Raw genomic sequence first — 21,441 nt, forward strand, 5'->3', positions numbered from 1 at the left:
AAAATCTTAGGGATAACGGTACACAGTAACCATTTTCTCTTTCCTTCACAAGCATAAACAAATTTAAGACTTCTCTATGGTATATTTGTTCCACTTTTCATAGAGTTGATAAAGCAAATTAATCTCGGTATAGATAAAATCTCCACAAAATTGAAAACAAAATTAAGTTTCGCGAAGTGATATCCAGGTACAAAATGCAAATGTTACAAACATTCCTCTTTTTTCGTTCGCCCCGTCACTTTGACTAAGGATGGAATTTACAAATGTATAGTGTAGCAACTCTTGTTCAGTACGACAGTTACTGATGTTTATCATCAAACCATAGGTTTTACTAGAACTAGAATGCCACAACAGAGTGATTTAATAAAATTCTAAGTTTTACATATTTCAAAATTTAACTTCGAAGTACTTAATTTAGAGGTACTAGATCAACAACAAACGTACATTAAGGCATATATTTGTATGGAAATCCAAAAACTTAGATACCTTTAGAGGATCACCCAAATTGCCATGGCTACATTTATTGTATGTCTTTGGTTTTCTTTTTTTGGTTGGTACTATACTCATACGTTCATCAAAAAGGTAAAAAAGAAAACCATAAAAGGAAGCTAATTTGGGTTGCAATTGCAGTGCACTCCAATTCCTATTCACAACTACGGACTATCGGATGACTCAAGCAATGTGAACCAAAATGCAATCTAGGACAAAATAGTTACCATTTCAAACCCATGGCTAAATCTAGCAGAGCTTCAACTTGGCGTATTGTTTGTTGCTTCTCCTGTTGTTTCAGTCTATTTGCAACAGATTCAAGATCAAACCCTGATTCATTTTGTACTTCACTCTTTTCAGAACGAACCTCTCGCAGCAATTCATCCACCTCCCTTACGAAGTCCACCCTTAAAAGGGTCTCATCATCTTCAAGGGATGGTCTCAATGGCCCGTGATGCTAATTCCACATATGATTTAAAACAAAAATGTCAGGGGATTCAAACAGAGGTGGTTTTCAACATATTTTAAGGCATAATCTAACCTTTTCTCACTTCTAGTTTTAACCAAACTTAAGTATAAACAAATAAACTTGAATCAATCTAATACTATCAATGTTTAAACAAATAAACTTGAATTTAATCAATATATAACAATGGTTAGTTTCAATTGTTATTTGGAATTACTTGTGTTAATAATTTATCAATCAAATAAACTACCTAATTTAATATGGTGACGTGGACTAACATTTGGTTGTTCCATTAAAGATTCAGTAAAGCACTGAGTGGTATCGATACTTCCAACTGCATCTTACAACTCACTCAATCATATAGATATATTGGAATTGCAGCTTCAGTTATTTTCGCGAGAGCGAGGGAAAAACTCAAACTCAAAGGAGCAACAACGTATCACTTGACTAAGGTCTAAGGCATGTAATCTAAAGGTGCACCTTACCTTATCTATATCGAATGACTCCAATCCTGGTGGAACAAGAATACTAAATGGATCCTCGTGAGGAAATGCATCAATCATGACCTTCTTACATTTCTTTAGCCACTCTTCAAAATCATGGCCGTCATACATAATCAAAAGATCATTCAGCAATCTCATCGCAGGAGTAGCCTCTCGTTTCAAGATCTCAGTCTACAATTAAGAACAAAAAATTTACAAAAAAGAAGGTAAAAACTCTGAAACAATTATGAAGTTAAACCGTTGCAGACCTAATTTGCTGAAATTGTTCTAATGAAAATGTCAGGAACACAGTATCTAACACCTTCTTTTTGGTTGAAAATTATTAAAAATCACAAAATTCCATGGGTTCTACATCTTAATTAACTTCTAATAATTCTATAGTTTTCTATAAGTTTTAACAAATTGAAGAGTGTTTTAGAAAGGTGTTCCCAACGCTCCTCTTGTCTATAAAAGCGAATAGAAAAGTTTAGTTGAATCTACTATGGGAAGGAAAAGGTCTAAAATATCCAAGGTATTTTAAAAAAGGGAATACAAAACTTAATTATGTACGCGTTAGCACTAAATTAAAAAAAGATTCAAATACTGTGGATGGAAAAAATGTGGTTGGGAAGGTAGACCCTCCAACTAAAGTTAGTAGCTATGTTCCACAATGGAAATTTGTTTTCAACAAAGGTGGTGATATTCCGCACCTGGTGAATATTCCGCACCAATAGTTAGAAGATCAAAATGGATTCGAACCATGGTCAATCCAACTCATGTTGGATTGGGTTGAAAAAAATAAGTTTTTAATATAAGCCAAAATGAATCTAATGTACATAACTCAAGAGTTAAACAAGTTCTCATAGGACTTAGAGAGTATAGGAAAGGGGAAAAAGAATAGAGAAATAAGAAAGAATACTTAACTACTGAGCGGTTAAGGAGGGCGGGACAGGTGTCTATATAAGAGACCTCTTTTGCAGCTTTAGGGGGTGACTGCTTTGATTGTGTTGACCGGTGTTATACCTGGTGAAGGAGGTTAAGCTCCTGGATTCTAGATTGTATTCTTTGTTCTTTTACTGTGAATAACATACTTTACTCAATTCTTGTGTTGTGGCTATTGGAGTGTACTGGGAAGTGAGAGAGTTAGGTTTGTAAAATCAGATTCCTAACAAAGAAATGTTAGGACTTAAAGAGTATAGGAAAGGAGAAAAAGAATAGAGAAATAAGGAAGAATACTTATCTGTTGAACGGTTAAGGGGGGCAGGACAGGTGTCTATATAAGAGACCTCTTTTGTAGTTTTAGGGGGGTGACTGCTTTGATTGTAGTGACCGGTGTTATACCTGGTGAAGGAGGTTAAGCTCCTGGATTCTAGATTGTATTCTTTGTTCTTTTACTGTGAATAACATACTTTCTTTACTCAATTCTTGTGTTGTGGCTATTGGAGTGTGCTGGGAAGTGAGAGAGTTAGGTTTCTAAACTCAAATTCCTAACAAGTTCACCTTAAGTTGAAGATGAGTTGACTTGTAACCCATTTCTATATGAATTATGAATATTCTGACTCCACTCAACATTTTTGAACTGCAATAAATACGAGGGTCAGGCCAACCCATGGCAAATTGCTCTTGATTGTATTGCAATAAATAGGTTAGTCAAGCCAATCTACTTTGATTGAAGTGCAATAAATCTATGAAATAAGTTGGGAAACAAGACACGATGATAAAGCTAGGTTGTAAAATTTTTTGCTTATTATGAAATGAGTAGGCTTGAGTTGACCAATTTTTAACTCAACCTATGCTCGAGTTGACTCACTTTAGTACCCCTAAGCATAATCATAATTCAACAAAAATTGTCCAAGTATGGAGTATTGATATAGCATTAAATTCAACAATGATTGTCCAAGCATGAATTACTGATACTTTAATTTGTCTCATATCTATATATCTATATTCAATACATATCCAATATTAATAGCCATTTGTATTTGTGAAGTATCTTAGACTTTGAAACAATTTATGAAAAAAATGAGAATAAAAGTATGTATGGTATAAAAATGCACTGTTCCTTGATAAACCAAAAGTCGAAATTTGTCTTCTTTATTGATGATTTGAGGAATGGGATGAGTATTATATCGATCCTATTTGTAGACAATAAAAAGTGATGTATGATAACAATGATTTATAATTTTTATTTTATTTTAAGTAAGCCTAATAAAAGTATGTTCTTAATTTGGATTTACAAAATTACAATTAAATATTCATTACGTTTTATGAATTTTGATAAATATCTAGATATGAATCTTATAGCTATAGTATCTCATGTTCCTTTAGAAAAATTGCATTGTTGTATTGCGTATGTATTGTATTGGATACTCGGATCATATTTCTGCATCATAGGGAACTATATTAGTTATTAAAATAACTTACAGCCCAGGTCTGAAAAGCTAGGAAAACTTTCTATGTCGAGGTGCACATGAAAGCAGAATGACTGGAGGACAATAATTAAGGAAGGAAATTTGGGAAATCATCCAATTCTACCACCTATCATGACCACAGGGAAATGACACCACGAAGGGAGACTTTGTACTAAAGTAACCATTTGCCCTTACTGTGAATAACAATTATAATTTATTAATTGATCCCTAAAAAACTGAAATGATTCAAACAAGAGCTGGTACACCTAATTAAAAATGTAGCTATACAAGGGAAATTGTTAATTGTTACCTCAGCCCTTCTGTATAACAGATCCAGACTTCTAATGGCATCCTTTTCTTCCTGCAAAAAGTGATAAAATAATGTATAATAAAACAGATCATGACAGCCAGAGGATGAAAAAAATTATACCACGTTCTTGCAGAAGTGGACACAAAACTAAATCTAACATTCACTTGTGATAATCTCTTTCAAATTATCATGATAATATCCAACACGGAACTAAATCTAATGTTTACTAATGATAATTATCATATGATAATATCCAATTCGGAACTATACAGCTTAAGTCTTTGCTTAATATGTGCTAGAATAGGTATTTAATATAGATAGTTAACAATTGTATTGGAAAACTGTTGCATGTTGTACCTATGGTTTGTTTACTTATTAGCATTAATTACCTATATATTCCTGATGTAATTTTCTTCTATATATAACAAAGATCAGCTGAGACATAATCAATCTATTAAGCTCTTTCTCTTATATTTTCAGTCTTAAATTGGTCTCAAAGCGGGTCAATCCCGTGCTCGTTTTGCATTTGCCCACCATCGTCCACCATTATCGTTTGTCATTGCCAACCACCATTTTGTTATTAGAACAACTCCGCATCTTCTCCACAAGGCTCCCGGACCTCACTGTCTTTGGTTTCAGCTTTGGTTGAGAGGCTCCGCTCTCGTACTCTTCCTCCACCATTGTTAACAAGTTTTTTATAGTGGCACTGCTGTGGAGTGTAGATTGTTGTTGTAATTCTGATCGTTGATGAATTTTTCCTTCAATATGTCTTCCTTTTCTTATGGATACAAGCATCCTCAATGTTCTTTTTGTAAGAGATTGGCCACACTGAAAATAATTGTTTCTCCTTACATGTTTTCCCTATCAAGACAGCAAACATCTAATAAAGTTGAAGTACATGAGGAATATCAAGAGTATGTCAGTCTGAAGTTTGACAGCAAAGCACAACCTTTCACCAATTTGTCAAAAGTTGACTATGGATGATTGACTTTGCTGCTTTTGATCACATTTTTGGTAATGCTTCCTTATTTTCTTCCATTTCACATCCTAAAATTCCTCATGTTATTACTTTAACCAACGGATCCACACTTACTTCTCAAAGAGTTGGTCAAATCTCCCTTTCTCTGTCTTAGAACCTAAAGCATATTCTTTTTGTCCCTAATTGTCCTTTTAACCTAGTTTCCTCAAGTCAAATAACTAGATCTTTAAATTGGTCTATAACTTTTGATGCAAATTCTTTTGTTATACAAGAATGCAATATAGGTCAACCAATTGATGAAGGACATGAATATAGGAGACTCTACTATCTAGGCAGTAGACCATTAATATCCCCATCTCCTACACTTCTACATGACCACTTAGGTCATCCACATTTATCAAAATTAAAAGGATGATTCCAAACTTCGCAAACTCCAAGTCTTAATATGTGAGTCCTGTCAATTAGAAAAACACATTTGGTCATCTTTTCCAAAAAGAATTGAATCAAGATGCAACTTTGTCTTTTATATATTATGATATATAGGGTTCAAGTTGAGTTTCATCTTTTGAGTTTCCTTATTGTGTTACTTTTATGGATGAATATTCTTGTTGTATTTGGGTTTACTTAATGAAAGATCAATTTGAACTTTTGAATATTTGTGTCATTCCTTAATCCAAACCAATTCGGCCAAGTGATTAAGATCTTAAGAGTGTTAGCCAAAGAATACTTTTCTTTTGATTTTTCTACTCTTTTAAAATCACATGGCATTTTACACTAGTCATCTTGTCCTTGTACACCTAAGCAAAATGGTTTATTAGAGAGAAAGAATAGACACTTAGTTGAAACTACTCATACTTGTTGCTTGGTGCAAATGTACTTGTCCATCACTGAGTGATTTCATGCTTATGGTATGTTATTTTATTAATAAAATGCCCTTTTTCTTCAAACAATAAAGTTCCATATTCCTTTTTGTTTCCATTGAACCTCTTTTTCACATTTCTCTTTGAGTCTCTATTTGTGTGTTTTGTACATGATGTGTCTTCAAGTTTGAATAAACCTTTAGCCCGAGCTATCAAATGTCTTTTTAAGATATTCTTGTCTTCAAAAAGGGTTTTAATATTATTCACCTGACACTAAAAGATATTACATATCTCCAACTTCTAACACGTTCCAACCAAGGTTATCAGACTTAAAAGTTTACATAGACTCGTGAGATATTTGTAGACTTGATTCGTAAATTCGACTCATAGACTCATAAGAATCTACTTCATATAAAAAAAAATGTATATAGTACCATACCAATTCAAAATTTCATCACCACAATTAATGAAAATAGTAAACAATAGTTCGATAATTCTAAAATAACTTAGTTTAACACACATGACTGCTATGTAAGTTCAAATTACACCAAATACATAAGCTCATACAATCACAAAAACATAAATATCTTCAACTTTCTAGCTAATCCTCTAATTATATCATCTCCAACATCATCATCTTCATCACCATCAAGCTCTTCCTGGGATGATAAGTGAGCATCATCAACATTGCCATCAAAAACTATATTATCAAGATCAAGTGCCTCTTGAGTAGCATCAAGTAAACCTTGCCCAAATATGTTAATATTTCCCTCATCACCTTTACCTTGAACTGGCTCAACCCCAACATTATCTTCATCTTCAATTATTCATTCATCATTAGACTTAGTATAATCAAACGGGAGAGCAACCGTTTTTCTAATTTGTTTATTTTTAAGCTTCAAGTTATACATGACATAAATCAAGTCATTCATCTTTTTTTCATGCAAACAGTTCCTTCTTTTTTGTGTGAACCTATAAATTAATATGAATGTTTAAAAACTATATAAACCAAAAAAAGAAAATAAAAAACCAAAAATAACTTAACAAATTTGAATTACCATTTCAAATGAGCTCCAATTATGCTCACACATAGAAGGACTACAAGTTAAGTTCAAAACTCAAATAGCAAGTCGCTTCAACTCTGAAGTTTCATCTCAAAACATCTGCCACCATTCTCCAGAAAGCATAGCTTTCCTACAATCTTTTGCATTTTCCATTGAGAAAAGTCTTTTTGCATAATGAAAGACTATAAGTTGCAAATTAATTTTTTTCCTTTCTGCAACATCCTTGACCAATCTTTTCATGCATGCATACAATCCTTCTTTTACCTCGACATCATCATTTCTAAAATTAGGTTCATAGTGCATGTAAGGGTTAAGGTAATATGCAGCCATGTGCAAAGGTCTATGAAGCTGATCATTCCAACTCTCATCTATTATTTTCCAAACAAGCTCATAACTAAGAAATTATCAATGATACAATGATAGAAATAATTACACAAAATAAAGGATGAAAATTTAAAAGAGAAGGTTTATAAATTTTACCTTTTTTATTATTATTAAGGTTAAATTTGATCTTCTCTTTCTCAAAATCCATTTCCTCATATATGAAACCCATTGCAAGTTCTATATCTGAATCCACTAGTTGAAGGACCACAATCAAAGGGGCAACAATTGAGACAAGTGGTTACATTCTTCAGAACCGACTATCTAATACCACATGCTCAATTTTTCTCCCCTCTATTGAAGTTCCAAGTTTGGTTGATTTCCAGTCATTAGAGCTAAAGAAGTTCATCAATGATGCTTTCAATTCATGGAGACATGCAAGAGTTAAATAAGATGTGGCAAATCTAGTCATACCTAGCCATATCAAGTCTTTACCTTTGGTGAACTTCTTCAACATGCTAATTAGCATTGCTCTACCATAAGTGTAGGTAGTGATTCTTCTTCCCTTCTTGATAGTAATTTGATGGACCTTTAAATATTTTCCAAAATCTTCAAAGATCAAATCAATCCAATGGGCAACACATGGAGTCCAATACATATTCTCCCATTTTCGCATCTATAAATCTCCTGCTACCTTGCAATTTGTAGCATTATCGTTAACCACTTGAACCATTCTCCTCTTCAACGAATTCCACTACATCATCTAACATCTTAAACACTTCATCAGTAGTTTTTGAGATTCTGAGGTATCCGATGAATAAAGAAACACAATCCCTTTAGGACTATTCACCAAAAAGTTACAAATTGAACGTTTTTTTGTCAGTCCACCAATCAAACATTATTGTGCAACTTGTTCTCTTCCACTCCTTATGATGCTTTTGCATTGCATCATATTCTCCCATCAGTTTTTTGCATTGCTTGTTTCAAAAGTTTTTTCTCTAATATCATGATATGAATGAGGTTTGTAGCCAACTTCACATCTTTAAATCATCTCACATTTTTGCAAAAGTAGGATTTCTAATAACATTGAATGGAATGGCACTTATGTAAAAAAAAATTCAGCCACTTGAGCATCAACTTTTTCTTTATCCCCTTTTTTATATAGTTGATTCAAAGTATCTTGAACACCTTGACTGAATTTGACTTATTCTTTATTTTTGAACATCATACCACTACACTGAATGGTATTCACCTCTTCAATATGCTCTTCATCAAACTCATCAATTGTATTCTATCTTCTTTTCTTTTCTGAAACTTCCATAGCCTCTACCACAACTTTCATCATTAAAACTTTCACTATTTTTGGAACTGAAGCATAGGGTTCAGAATCATACCTAATACCGACAATATGATGCTTGAATCTGAATATTCCGCCAGCTAATATTTTCGAGCAATAATTACATTTAACTTTTTTTCCATTGCCCAAAACATCTATTTCTTCTTTCCATTGAATGTCGGTCCTATTTCCTAAAGCGTTTTTACTTCCAGGTCTAGGAAGTGAAGATGCACCAATATTGGCATCACAAGAATTTGAAGCAGTCTCACTTCCATATTATAAATTAGTCTCAATCAACTAAAATTTGAAATAATTTGTTTTTGTGTGTGTGTGTGTATGACATTGCATAGAGAAAGATAAGACTACGAGAGTGAGTGAGCTCACTTGAACCAAAGAAGGGGAAGTGGACAAGTGAATTGAACTACCCGTCGGAGTACTGCAATGCGATCAAAGATGGTTAGGCGGCAACAGAATAACGTAGAGATAGTGGTGAAGCTACAACACAGAGGTGGCAAAATGTGAAAATAGAGGGCATTTTCACCTCCGATCTCTGGAGAAGGACTACGACAGAGACGGTGAAGCAGTGGTGGAACAACGTCGGACAATGGTGAAGCTATAACCAGAGGTGGAGAAATGTGAATATAGAGGTTAAATACACATTTCACCTTCAATCTTTGCTTCATTCTTTGATTGGGTTATTGGATCTGCGATTTGGGGTTTTGGATCTTTGGTTTCATTTGAATTTTCGAGTTGGGTTTTTGGGGTTTTCATTTTGGGTTTAAAATCCGAAAATGATGACAATTTTTTTGTCATTTTGTCTGCTTCTACGAACTTGGTGAGTCGATCTCAAACTTGCCATTCTATTACGAGTCAACTGAGTCCACTCTGAGTCTACCCAAAAACGAGTTTGCAAGAGAGTTAACTTGTGAACAATGCCCAAACTTGTAGACTTGTATGGATGCGCGAGTCAACCTGCAAGTTTGATAACCATGGTTCCAACATCTCCGAATAATTCAAATTCTTCTCTTAGTCAATTCACCTAGACCATCTCCTCCTCTTATCACCTCCCAACAATTTACTTGAATGACCTATCCAATGCCAACAGTGAGTCCTCTTCATCGAGTCCTTCATCATTGGCATTCCATAGTATCTCCTGGTAATGAAGATTCTAGTTGGCCTCTTGCTATTCAAAAAGGTGCTTGCTCTATACGCAATCCTTATCCTACTTACAATTTTTTAAACTATCATCATTTGTCTCGTTCCTATTATTCTTTTACCTCTCCTTGATTCAGAGAGATATAGCATAATTGTATGAAAACTTATTTATCTCACTATTATTAGACTTGATCTATCTTTTGTAGTGGGTGTTGTTAGTCAGTTTATGCAAAATCCTTGTATTATCATTGGAATGCTATCCTCCAGATCTTAAAATATCTTAAAAAAGATTTCAAGGCAAGGTTTGTTATATGAAGATAAAGGGAATACCCAAGTTTCTAGATATTGTGATGTTGATTGGGCAAGATCTTTTCCGGAGGAGGAAACATTATTTCTTTGAAAAGCAAGAAAAAAAATTGTTGTTGCTCAATCTACTGTTAAAGCTGCATATCGGGCAATGGCATTTCTCACTTGTGAATTTGTATGAGTGAAACAATTTCTTGATGAATTTATTTGTTTCAAGTTTTGTACATACAATATATATGTTCCAACTTGAGGAGAGTGTTAGAATTGGTACTAAATATAGATAGTTGTTCGAATAACTAATTTAGGTAGGTAGTTGGCCGTTGTATTAGAAACTTACTATATGTTGTACCTATGACCTGTTTACTTATAACCATTAATTACCTAAATATTCCTGGTGTAATTTTTTTCTATGAATAATAAAGATCAACGAAGAGATAATCAATCTCTTCTCATGAGCTATTTTTCTCATATTTTCAGTCTTAGTATGTGTAAATTTATTTAGCTTAATAATGTTTTAAACATAATATTGGTAAAGAATCTATCAAATGATAAAGGAAGGCAGCTGCAATCAGTTTACAGCTTAAATGAAATTGCAAATTTAATGATATTAAAAGTTGGACAGAAGAAATCCACTGAGCGAAAAACACCAATTAGATTATATATATCCACTCTTTCACCTGCCCAACTATAGGATTAGACAATACTTAAAAACCATTTAATTCCACCTACTGACAGTTAGCTAATAAATTGGTTAGTTTATTTATAAACCAATATTGAAATTTCTTTAGAAAATTATAATTCTGTCAAGTTTCATTTCAAAAAATCGTGGCATGATATAAGTTCGTTAGTCAAGAACAAGGCAGTGGCCATCAGTTGCTGGCCAGCTGTTACCTCCTGTATTACAAACTTCCAGTTTTCAAAAGAGTACTTCACTCCTTGCATATGATCAACTTTCTTTTGGGATGAGGAATAAGTAAATATTAGTCAATCTTAATTAAAAAGAAATAGTAATTTTTAGTTATAATTTGAATCTAACAAAATTTGGTATTGTCTACAAAATGTTAGTATATTATGTACAAACAGGTGCCCACCCACCGAACTTTAGTCTGTAATCAAATATAATTGTGGTCTAATTCACAACGCATCAATTTGTTGATCATAAGCTGTCAAAATATGATAATTTGAGTAACAAATATAAGCTACTTGCTTATTTTGTTTTCTTCAAAAAATGAAATTCTTTGCACAAGTTAATTGACCTAGGACATATTAGATGCTAAAATAGTAACTTACATCACGCCGAGCAAGATCAAGCCGATTCCATATGACCATTAAAACAAGTTCAGTAAGCTCTCCTTTCTCAGCAGCTTCCTCAATTCTCTATTAGAAAAAGGACAGTCAGTTCTCTGAATAAACACACACACACACACATGAGAAAAAAATGTACAAACCAATCAAAGGAACAAATTAAAGGCTTATGCATTCTAGTGTTAGCTTCTTTATAATATTACTATTTTCCTATTTATATGCATAGGTGATGTGCAAACTATTAATGAATAATGAACTTAGACACTATACACAGAATATTATTGAATGAGAGGAAATTATGCAAAAGCTTGTTAAAAGGATATAGTCATGAAAATCATTTTACTTTATTTTTCATCTTGTTTGTCCTTAGAGTTTCATTTTTTTAATGTGAACTATATCACAAATTCCTTCATTTAAAATTGAAGATTTTGTATTTTTAATACGTGACAGATTTCCCAGCCCAGATGTCAAATTTATAAAGTTAAGAACAATCCCGTGTTCTTCAATTTCAAGTTTATAATGCCACTTCTCCCTTAAATTTCATAGTATATGTCAATTGCGCTGCAATTGGTTTCTTGATGCTTACCAGAAGAGAAAGAAGATCCTTATATGGCCAAGGAAAAAGCAATCTAAGCTTTAGCTTGGTTACCCAACATTTAATCAGGACGAGCCCTAAACATCCATCAATTGTACAGCATGCAGAATCATTTTTATGAGGAATTGAGATATAATTATGACTAAATTTAAATGTTGAAAATACACATTAACTCATGAGGACATATTTTTATCTGCTAGCCATTCAGTATATTATTGCACTTAGAAATTACCTCTTCCACTTCTTCAGGAACCTTGAGAAAGCTTGCAACTAGTTTCCTTGCTTTAATGACATCTTCTTCTGGGTATTCCTTCAACCGTAAGCCAATTTCACGATACTCTCCCATCTTTCTTTCTTCTTCCTCTTCTTCCTGTCTGCGTCTTCGTTGCAACTCCTTGGTCTTCTTTCGTTGCTGGGCTTGCCATTCCTATCCTAGAGAAGGTTAATGAAACTGCCCAAACAAAAACATTCCGAGTTCCAGCTATTTTGGTTTTACAACATAGTTATCAAACAGAAAACAAACATGAAATCAGAATCGCATCAGCCTTTAAAGATGTGATGATATGTTTTCCCTAATCATATGCTATCATTCCCAAGGTTATTACTAGAAACGCAGGCTAATTGACAGACAAAACAAAGCAACAGCATTTTCTATTTTTCCTTTCATAGGTCTACTCAATCAGGGCCATGCAAGTAAAATTGAACGAGAAATAGAAACAATTTCACTATAAAATTAATGGTTTGATTCTTCCATTTATTCAATTGGTTCAATTTAAAAGAAAGTTCAATTTGATCCAATAGTTTTCAAAAGTGATGTAATGTTGTCCTTTAGGTCTAATCACGAGAAACAACACCATTTTCTATATGTGACACAAAAATTTACAAGCAGTGGCCACGTAAGTCGAACAAGTAGCTTAAAAAGCATTGAATGAATGGGCAACATAGCGTTCATTTTGAAAATTCAGCAACCAAACTTAATAATAAAGGAAACAAAATAGTAATTTACAGCGCCAGAGGAAACTTTTCTATAGACATTTTTGAAAGAGAAAAATAAAAAATAAAATTATATTTTCAAAAGTTAATGCATAAGTTAAAATAAGATTNTTANGAAGGTAATAAAAAATAACTTATGGAAGAGTTGATTTGAAATTTCNTTTTGTCTGTACTAAAAGTGTTTAAGGAGAAGTTCTCGAAACATACACTTAACCAGAAATGAATATTATTAAAATTACAAAGTGTTTAGAATGCATACATCGTCATAGTACTCCTTGGGCATCCCTTCTAGAAGCTCCTCTTCCTTTTCCCCTCTCACGCATCTCCTTAAAACTGAGGAAAGGCCAGAAACACAGTAAATAAAATAATAAATTTAGAGAGCTAAGAAGGATGCAAAATAGGTGGTGGCAATGACTAACCTGCGCCAGATGTGCATTTGTATAAAGAAGGAAAGGTGGGAAGTGTCGTTACAGCAGGAAATGAACAATAACAAAGCGAAAGTGGTGATGTTAGCGAGAGAAGGTTCATCCCAACGAGAGAAAGAGAAGGGATTCTTTCTTTGATGAAACGAAAGAGAAGAAGTGTTGGTATATTATGGCTCAATTAGTAGCAGCTACGAACTACCACCAAGAAAATGTCGAGTAGGAGAGGGTGAAGTGAAGAAGAAGAAGAAGAAGAAGAAGAAGATGATGACCGTAGGTTTGCTCTTGCTGTCTGTCAAAGCAGGAATTTGGCCGAAAGGGTTTAAAAAAGGGTCAGGAATTTGGAAAAAAAAAATCTTATTATCTCAATTTAGAATTTATAACATAGTGTAATAGAAATTGAACCAAAAAAATGTACAAATTAAGATCTGGAAAATAAAAACCATCATTTAGACTTATCTTAATTTCAATTTCAATTTTTGAAAAAAAATGTAATTATAAAAAATTATTAATTACCAATTAAGTTATTTCAAATTAATCTGTTATAGATAACCGAAAAAATTAAACCACTTCAAATTAATTACCAATTAATAAATAATCAATTGTTACAATTATTTATAAGTTAAATCAGAATTTGCTTCGTTGAATTTACTTTGAAAAATACTTTTAAAGTATTGACTTTGTTTAATATAATAAAAAACAATTTGTTCGTAAAAAAACGTATAAAACTCTAAGAAAAAAAACATTAATTGTATACATTATTTCACTAAACTTCAGCTACTGTCCTTAACAAACTTAAAATTGACAAAATGCCTTTCCCTTAAAATAACAACCGAAATCCCAATTTTAGTATTACACAACTACTCAATGTTAATTCAGTAACAACCAAAACTGATTATTTTTACTGAAGTTGAAGGTATAATTTTTAACATTAAATAGATAAAATTAATCATAGAAATGGTCAGTTTGTCACGTCCCTCAATTTTATCAAAACACCATTCTCATTAAATCGGTTTTATGATTCGCAGATATCCATATCCGTTCTCACAGGAATATAGAGAGCAAGAGAGAGAAAAAGACATGACAGTGATGAATACTTTTTTTAAGACATGTTTTACGAGCAGTGTTATCACAGAAACTGCAACAGCACCAAACAAACTACATTTACATCTTCTAGACACGAAGAGCAAGCTAAGAAAATTAAAAATTGTCACTAATCCTATAAATGCTTATCCCCTCCCTCCATCTGTGGCTCTCACTGCAATATTTAAATGCGATGGTTAGAGGATATTTGTCAGTCTTCGCACTATAGCCTTTGCTTCACCCTCCTTCCATTTATGTCGCTGCCATCAAGTATTGCTTCATTCCTATGTTTGCACAAGTAGTCTGAGTGCTCGGTAAATCTAGCCACATACTCTAAAAGCTCAGTCAAAACAGAAGGGCAACTTTCTTTCAAGTACTCAAAACCATCGGTTTGCATCACAGCTGAAGAAACAAAAGGGAAGAGAATACTTAGTCGGTAGGTTCACAGTTATAGTTCTGGACGAAGAATAAGATAGAAATAAATTTTGCTATCGTTGCTGTTAACGGTCCATTCTAAATTTTCCGAAACAAAAGATTTGGTTACAGGCCAACTTATAGACCACTCGTCATGATAGACTAGGAATTAAGACCATATATAACGAATTCTTGAGATCACTAAGACTAAATTGGCTAATTATTTTTTAAAAGAAATCATTAAAAGCAACACAAATTAAATCCTTCAAGCTTAGGATATCTTTCTTTAAAATCAAACTGGAAGGTATGAGGGATAAAACTAAAACCAAACTATTTTAAACAGCTAAACGGATTAAACAACGAGAAACCAATCAGACAAAAATATTATTTTTTTATTGATACTTGGGTCAGTTACCGATTCCTATTGTTAATCATACCTTTAATATATAGTTATATTATTTTAGAATTATTTGAACTTTTAATAATATTAGAATGTGATGTATGTTGGATATTTTGGTTATGATGAAGTATGAGTTTAGGACATGGAAGGTATACATGGCTATGCATGTTCTGTAATGCACTTCTTAAAAAAGGTAATGCAGGTATTATTATGCGTAGTTTTTCATGACGTTATTGATTTTGTTTATTTTAATGTCACTTTCAAGTCATTATTTTTAGCTATGTTTTTGTTAGTTGCTATGCTGAGCAATATTGAAGGTCATAATTTTAAATAAGTAAAGTCAAACTGAACCGCAAAAGACTCATCTGGCTTGATTTATATTAGATATGGCATTCAAACTAGACAGGGAACACACCTATAACAACAACAAATTTAACTTTCAATGATAGTTACATACTCTTTAAGAGACTCCTCAATGTCCGACAATTAACCCCCAATATTGCACCCTTTCTAGCTGTATGTTCAAGAAAAAAAAAGTTTTAAGAACAAAAACATACCTCTAAGATTTTCAGGCTGTGCAACGAATTTCAGACAGACTGCTTTCAGTTGGAAACAATGGTGCTGCTCTGCCAAGGCCAGAGTCGTAGCAACAGTGTTTATTGCAACATCTTCACAGAGATTTGTTTCACACATCAGCCTAACTCTCTCTAAGCCATACCGATCAGCAGCTGCAAGCAGATGCTGAGCCATCAAGGTAGTAGCCCCTTTCGAGTTCAACCCAGTAAGCTCTTGCATGTCAGGTAGTGAGTCATAATATATAACATGAAGCAATGCCTACAAAATATTGAAATATGGAATAGTAAAGCAAACATGTTGCAGTTCTTTTGTAATTGAATAATATTAAGCTTTATTTGTCAAGACAAACAACACAATCTCATCACCTCCAATCCAATTTCTTCTTACAAATAGTATGTAAACCATATGAAGACAGGAGTTCAAGAAGCCAAACACAAATATACAAAAGGCGCAAGTGTAGTGTAGGTACAAATAAAAAGTTAACTGGTTATCCTCATTGTGCTTCATACCATTTGGACATATTCCAATATGCATTAATAAATATCATAACTAAGACGGTACTTCTTAAGGTAATAAATATCAGAAAGTAGAAAAATAGAAAAGATTTAGCGACACATCTGGTTTCTATAGGCACAATTTAAACGTTATAGTCCCTATATCTAGAAGCTAGACGTTTTAGTCCCTACATTGTTCTTTAATTCAGTTTACCTCTGTGCAGTTGAGTGTGTTTTAACTCTGTCGGGTGAAATCGCCAGAAAATAGAACTAGCAGTATAAAAGCAGCACAAATTTTCTGATGGTTGTTAAACTGTCACAAATTTCAAGTCCCTTTGTAGGAAGCTCCTCATCACATGGGGGCCAAAAAAAAGCCTTAGCCCACAAGACTCTTTCTTAAGTGGATTAGGATCAAGTTTAAAGTGAGTTTGGCTTTATTATAAAATTTTAATTAAATTTTAGAAACAATATCATTTATATACACATATAGAAATATATATTTTATTAGATAGTCTAATATATTATAATTTTATTATATTTAAATCAATATTTTTTATATCATACTTATTATTATATTATTAAATAAAATATAATATATAATTTAATATCATTATTGACTATAATTTATTTATTAACTTTATCAATTTAAGAAAAATATAGTATTTAATAACAAAATGAATTATATATTTAGTTTTAATTTAGATCAAGATGAATTTTTCACACAACAAAATTAAATGACTATTTTATATATTTTAAAAATATGTTTAACCACTCAAAAAGAATTAAATATATTTAACCGGTCAAGAATTTAATCCTACTATATTGCTTAATTTTCTTATAAAAGCAACCAACGAGTTTATTAAAACTTCTTACAAAGTCTAGGTTAGTCTGATTAAAATGTTTGTATATAATTTTTTGACAAATTAAAAGTATTTAGGTTTGCAACAAATTAGGAGTTAATTGCATTTTTTTATTATATTCAAAATGGATATTTTTCTGAAAGAAGGCCCATAGGATACCCTGACCCTAAGGGTTTTTGTAGATATTTTGGCACTGTGGATTTTTTCAATAAGGGAATTTTTGGTCCTCTAAATTTTTTTGACTCCAACCCATATGGGTCTGGGCCAAAGCATGTGATAGGAGCCAAATTGACAAGTCTACTACTGTAGAGGGGGTTTTGGAGGGAGGACTAGGGGCTGAGGTAGCTTTGAGCTCTCGAGAGCGTCATTGCATTTTGGTATCAGTTTTTATACAGAATAATAATACATAGTATTACCAGTATCTCAATTTCTCTCTATTCTTGAGTTCATACATTTTCTGATTGCTATTAACAAGATTTAAGCATCCAGAAAAATGAAATTGTTTAATAAGTTCCCAATTCAAAGCATAAATTATAGAAAGCATGAACTAAACCAAAAACTAGCCATGTCCACACATAATATCATAAGTATCATATATCAAACATTACAATATCATACAATGTTAGTAATGTTCAAGTACTAACTAATTATATTAGCTATCAGCCGGAACAACTTGCGAAAGAGGAACCAAGCACTAAGGAACCAGAACCAGAAAAGAACGCACAAACTGAGTCAATTTAATGATCAACTAACAGATGTTTTTACTAAATCACAACCGGAACATAGAATTGATTATATTTGTAAAAACTTAGTACATATGATTTGTATGCATAAGCTTGAAAAAGGGTTAGATATGATAGGTTTAGACCCATCTCTTTGTATTTTCTTATTTATAAGTGCAGAACCCTATGTGATTTACACACCCTAGGGATTCAGCCTTTGTCTCTCTCTTATTTTAAAGATTAGAACCCTTTTTCTTTTGCTAACACGTTTGAAGATAAAAAAACCAACTAGTGCAAGAAAGGTACCATTAGGCATTAATTCAGTTGCAATGATATGCATAACAAAGGTAACAAGGAAAATAACTTAAAAAATCAAGAAGCACATTGCGTATAGCAGGCCATAAACAGAAAGAATAACCAAAATATATTTTCCAACCATATCACAAGCTTAAATCAAAGAAAGAACATAAAGAGCATTCATTCAAACCTTGAAAACTGGAGCCTCCATGTCTTCAATTTTTATACAACGGGTATTCTGATCTTTCATAGGACCAAAAAGTTGGGCCCTGAAAACTGGTGAGCGAGCAGCCAGTACCAATTTATGAGCAGCAAAAACTTCTCCATTCACTTCAAAACTCACATCACTGCCTTTCCCACTTTCTAAAAGCTTCCCAAGTTGCTGACCAATGTTAGAAGGCATAATTGGAATTTTATAAATTTTAGGGCCCTCTGTGTGTGATTTCACTACACCAACACTGCAATTAACGCTAAGGCAATCGTCTTTAAGGTAATCTGATGTCTCTAGTGCTGTTCTCTTAAAAAACCGCTTGTAACCCCTGAAACACCCAATTTCAACAATTAGCATCTCGACCAAACTATTCAACTTTCTTATCAAAAAAAACTATGAAGGAGTATTTGGCCAAAGCGAAAGTCATGAATTAACACCTATATATTAAAAAATACATTTAGAGGCGGAGGGAGCACAGTTAAATTCAGTTTACATACACATACTTCCGAAGCGAATAGAACGAGTGAAAAGAGCTAATTCGGATTTTTGACCATCTAACTTTACAAAAACGATTGAGGTTAGTTTCGAGTTTTACCATCCACGTATGGTTGTGTGGTCAAGATTAGCTCTAATCACCTTTCATGCTCTGATTTGAAGGTATGATGACATTGTGTTGTTTAAGTAAAGGGTCATAAACCAATCCCCACCCACATGCAATCTGAAGAATTAATAACTAAGCTTCAGTTTAGCAAGACAGAAAATTATGAAAAGATATTGAACAACATGAACCCCACCCCCGCCGAAATAACAAAACCCCAACCGTTTGCCTTTATAAAAACAAAATTACCATTCGTTACTCCAATCCCTCCTCCAACAACATTTAAACCCGCAACATATATACCTTCCACGTTTAAGCAAAATCCCACCAGCCACTCTCTAATTTCCCTCATACAAACACAATACCCGACAAAATATTACAACCAGAACAAAACCAAGTAAATCAAAAACAATTGTGAATTATAAACAATTAAAAATAATACAAATCGCATATCCAACTTGCTCACCACATGCTACCACGGTATTTTAACGTGTAAGGTCCACTCTCGAGGGTCCTCTCGAAATGGCTATGCACCTTGTGCCTCTCCTTCCCACTCTGATCCAAAAGGGTCAACTCAAAAAGCGCTCTAACATCTGCCCCCTCGCTAGCCAGCGCGATGAAGAGAGAAACGTACGTAGCATTGTCCTCCACGCTCTTCCCATCAGGATAAAAATAGATCGCCCAATCGTACCCTCCCACCGAAAATATATCAGACGCTATATACTTCCCAATCCCAATCCCCTTCGACAGAGCATACCCCGTGATCTTGAACCGGTGCGATCCCCTCACGGTGTCGGTCACCGACGTCGACGACGTCGTCGCCGGTGGCGCTGACGACGGTGACGCCGACGAACAAGTAAAGGACGGCCTCGCGGTTTCTCTCAGAATCTTACCCATGCGCAAGCCAGGACAGCGGCAATGCCTCGGAATTTTGCGTAATTGAATTTTCTTCTTCAGAATCCAAAACCGATCGGGGACGTAAAAATATTAAAAGGGATCTGCGATCTGGGCGCGGAATCCCAGGAATGGGGAGAAGCTTTGAAAAATTTCAGAGAGGAAATCTAGGGTTTCGTGGGAGGGTCTAATTTTCTAGGGTTTGGATTCTGAGCGAGACGGAAGAGGAAATTATAATGGATGGTGATGAAGAAGATGACTTTAAATGGCTTTGTGATTGATGTCCCACGATTGAATTGGGAAGTAGAAATGAATAGTGCGGTGCGACGCGCTTGCGCGTGGTTTCACCAATGCCTTAGCCGACTCGCTTTGCTTATGGGACACGTGTGGATTACAACGGTACGCAAAATCTCGGAAACTTACGTGAGTGACACAGTAAAATATAGTCACGTTTGGCGGCGCCTAAATTTCCTCTTCGCAATTAAAAAATAAATAAAAGAAACATAAAGCACTTTAGTTTTGATTTGTTTTTATTTATTTATTTAACTCTTCACCTGATAAATGTGGTAAAGGAATCTAACAAATATAATGTCTGTTCATTTTCTTTACTTTTTTTTTGTTTAAAATGGAATTAGAATTAATATAACTAACAAATTTAATTAAAATGTCAATTTAAATATATATTTATTAAATACATATTATCTTATTTTAGTATTAAATTATCTTTCTTAATGATTAATAGTATAATTTTAAACTTATTTGTCAAATTTGTTAAGATATAATTACGATTCATTTAAAATTTGTGTCTGACTCTTTATAAATATTTACCTATTCGCTAGCTTATTAAAAAACCGCAGTCAAAGAATAATTTTATACCAAATTACTATAAATGTGAAATCAACTTAATAAGGGAATAGAATAATTGTTTACAACGTTAATTATTGATGCATATGGTTGACTTATAATGTATATGTAATTTATCATTTACCATTATTTTTAAAATTAAAATGCATAAAAAACTAAAACAATTTTATTAGAATTTTAAACTTATTTGTGTAAATTTTTTTATAAGAGATAAGTATGAGGATAAAAAAGGTTTAATTCAAAATTTATTTACCAAATGGGAAGAAAACATACAGGCGAGACATACTGAAGATACTTCTGTTATAAAAAGTAGCGGAAGGCAAAATAGACACGTGTGAATCGCGAGTAAATTTCACTCTCGCAAGAATAATTTTTAAAATATTTGTATCAAATATGTTTTAATGTGTAATAATATTTTATTCACTTTAAATGTATTTATTCTACAAATCTCAATTTTGCAAATAAGATAAGTTCGTAACACAAATAATTATATATTAAAATTGTGTTTAAGTGGTGTCAAATTCTCTCTTAGGC

At 33.1% G+C, this 21,441-nt stretch overlaps 1 protein-coding gene across 5 annotated transcripts; it reads right to left on the reverse strand.

Annotated features, from left to right (window-relative positions):
- Window positions 1-428: 428 nt before the first annotated feature.
- LOC106772787 (BTB/POZ and MATH domain-containing protein 2) lies at window positions 429-20,419 on the reverse strand. 5 transcript variants are annotated; one of them, XM_022784694.1, is made up of 9 exons: window positions 19,616-20,419; window positions 18,531-18,879; window positions 15,949-16,225; window positions 13,332-13,405; window positions 12,312-12,506; window positions 11,470-11,556; window positions 4,159-4,209; window positions 1,441-1,629; window positions 429-946 (listed from the first exon to the last, which is right to left on the reverse strand). In XM_022784694.1, exons 1-9 carry the CDS (start codon window positions 20,044-20,046, stop codon window positions 713-715), a joined length of 1,887 nt encoding a protein of 628 aa, XP_022640415.1. In that variant the 5' UTR covers window positions 20,047-20,419; the 3' UTR covers window positions 429-712. The 5 variants fall into 5 exon arrangements, with proteins under 5 accessions (XP_022640415.1, XP_022640416.1, XP_022640417.1 ...); XM_022784695.1 differs by lacking the exon at window positions 1,441-1,629 and having other exon boundaries at window positions 19,616-20,417; XM_022784696.1 differs by lacking the exons at window positions 429-946; window positions 1,441-1,629; window positions 4,159-4,209 and adding an exon at window positions 6,552-6,656 and having other exon boundaries at window positions 19,616-20,413.
- Between the last annotated feature and the right edge of the window lie 1,022 nt (window positions 20,420-21,441).

The sequence above is a fragment of the Vigna radiata genome, chromosome 8 (genome assembly GCF_000741045.1).
Source record: "Vigna radiata var. radiata cultivar VC1973A chromosome 8, Vradiata_ver6, whole genome shotgun sequence".
NCBI classification, from domain to species: domain Eukaryota; kingdom Viridiplantae; phylum Streptophyta; class Magnoliopsida; order Fabales; family Fabaceae; genus Vigna; species Vigna radiata.

Bases quoted from the DNA above. Each gene is read 5' to 3' on its own strand.
- LOC106772787 (XM_022784694.1), bottom strand. From the start codon at position 20,046: ATGGGTAAGATTCTGAGAGAAACCGCGAGGCCGTCCTTTACTTGTTCG. The intron at 18,880-19,615 runs GTGAGCAAGTTG...TGGGTGTTTCAG, and splicing joins AAATACCGTGGTAGCATGTG to GGGTTACAAGCGGTTTTTTA. The intron at 12,507-13,331 runs GTATGCATTCTA...TCTCTAGGATAG, and splicing joins CCAAGGAGTACTATGACGAT to GAATGGCAAGCCCAGCAACG.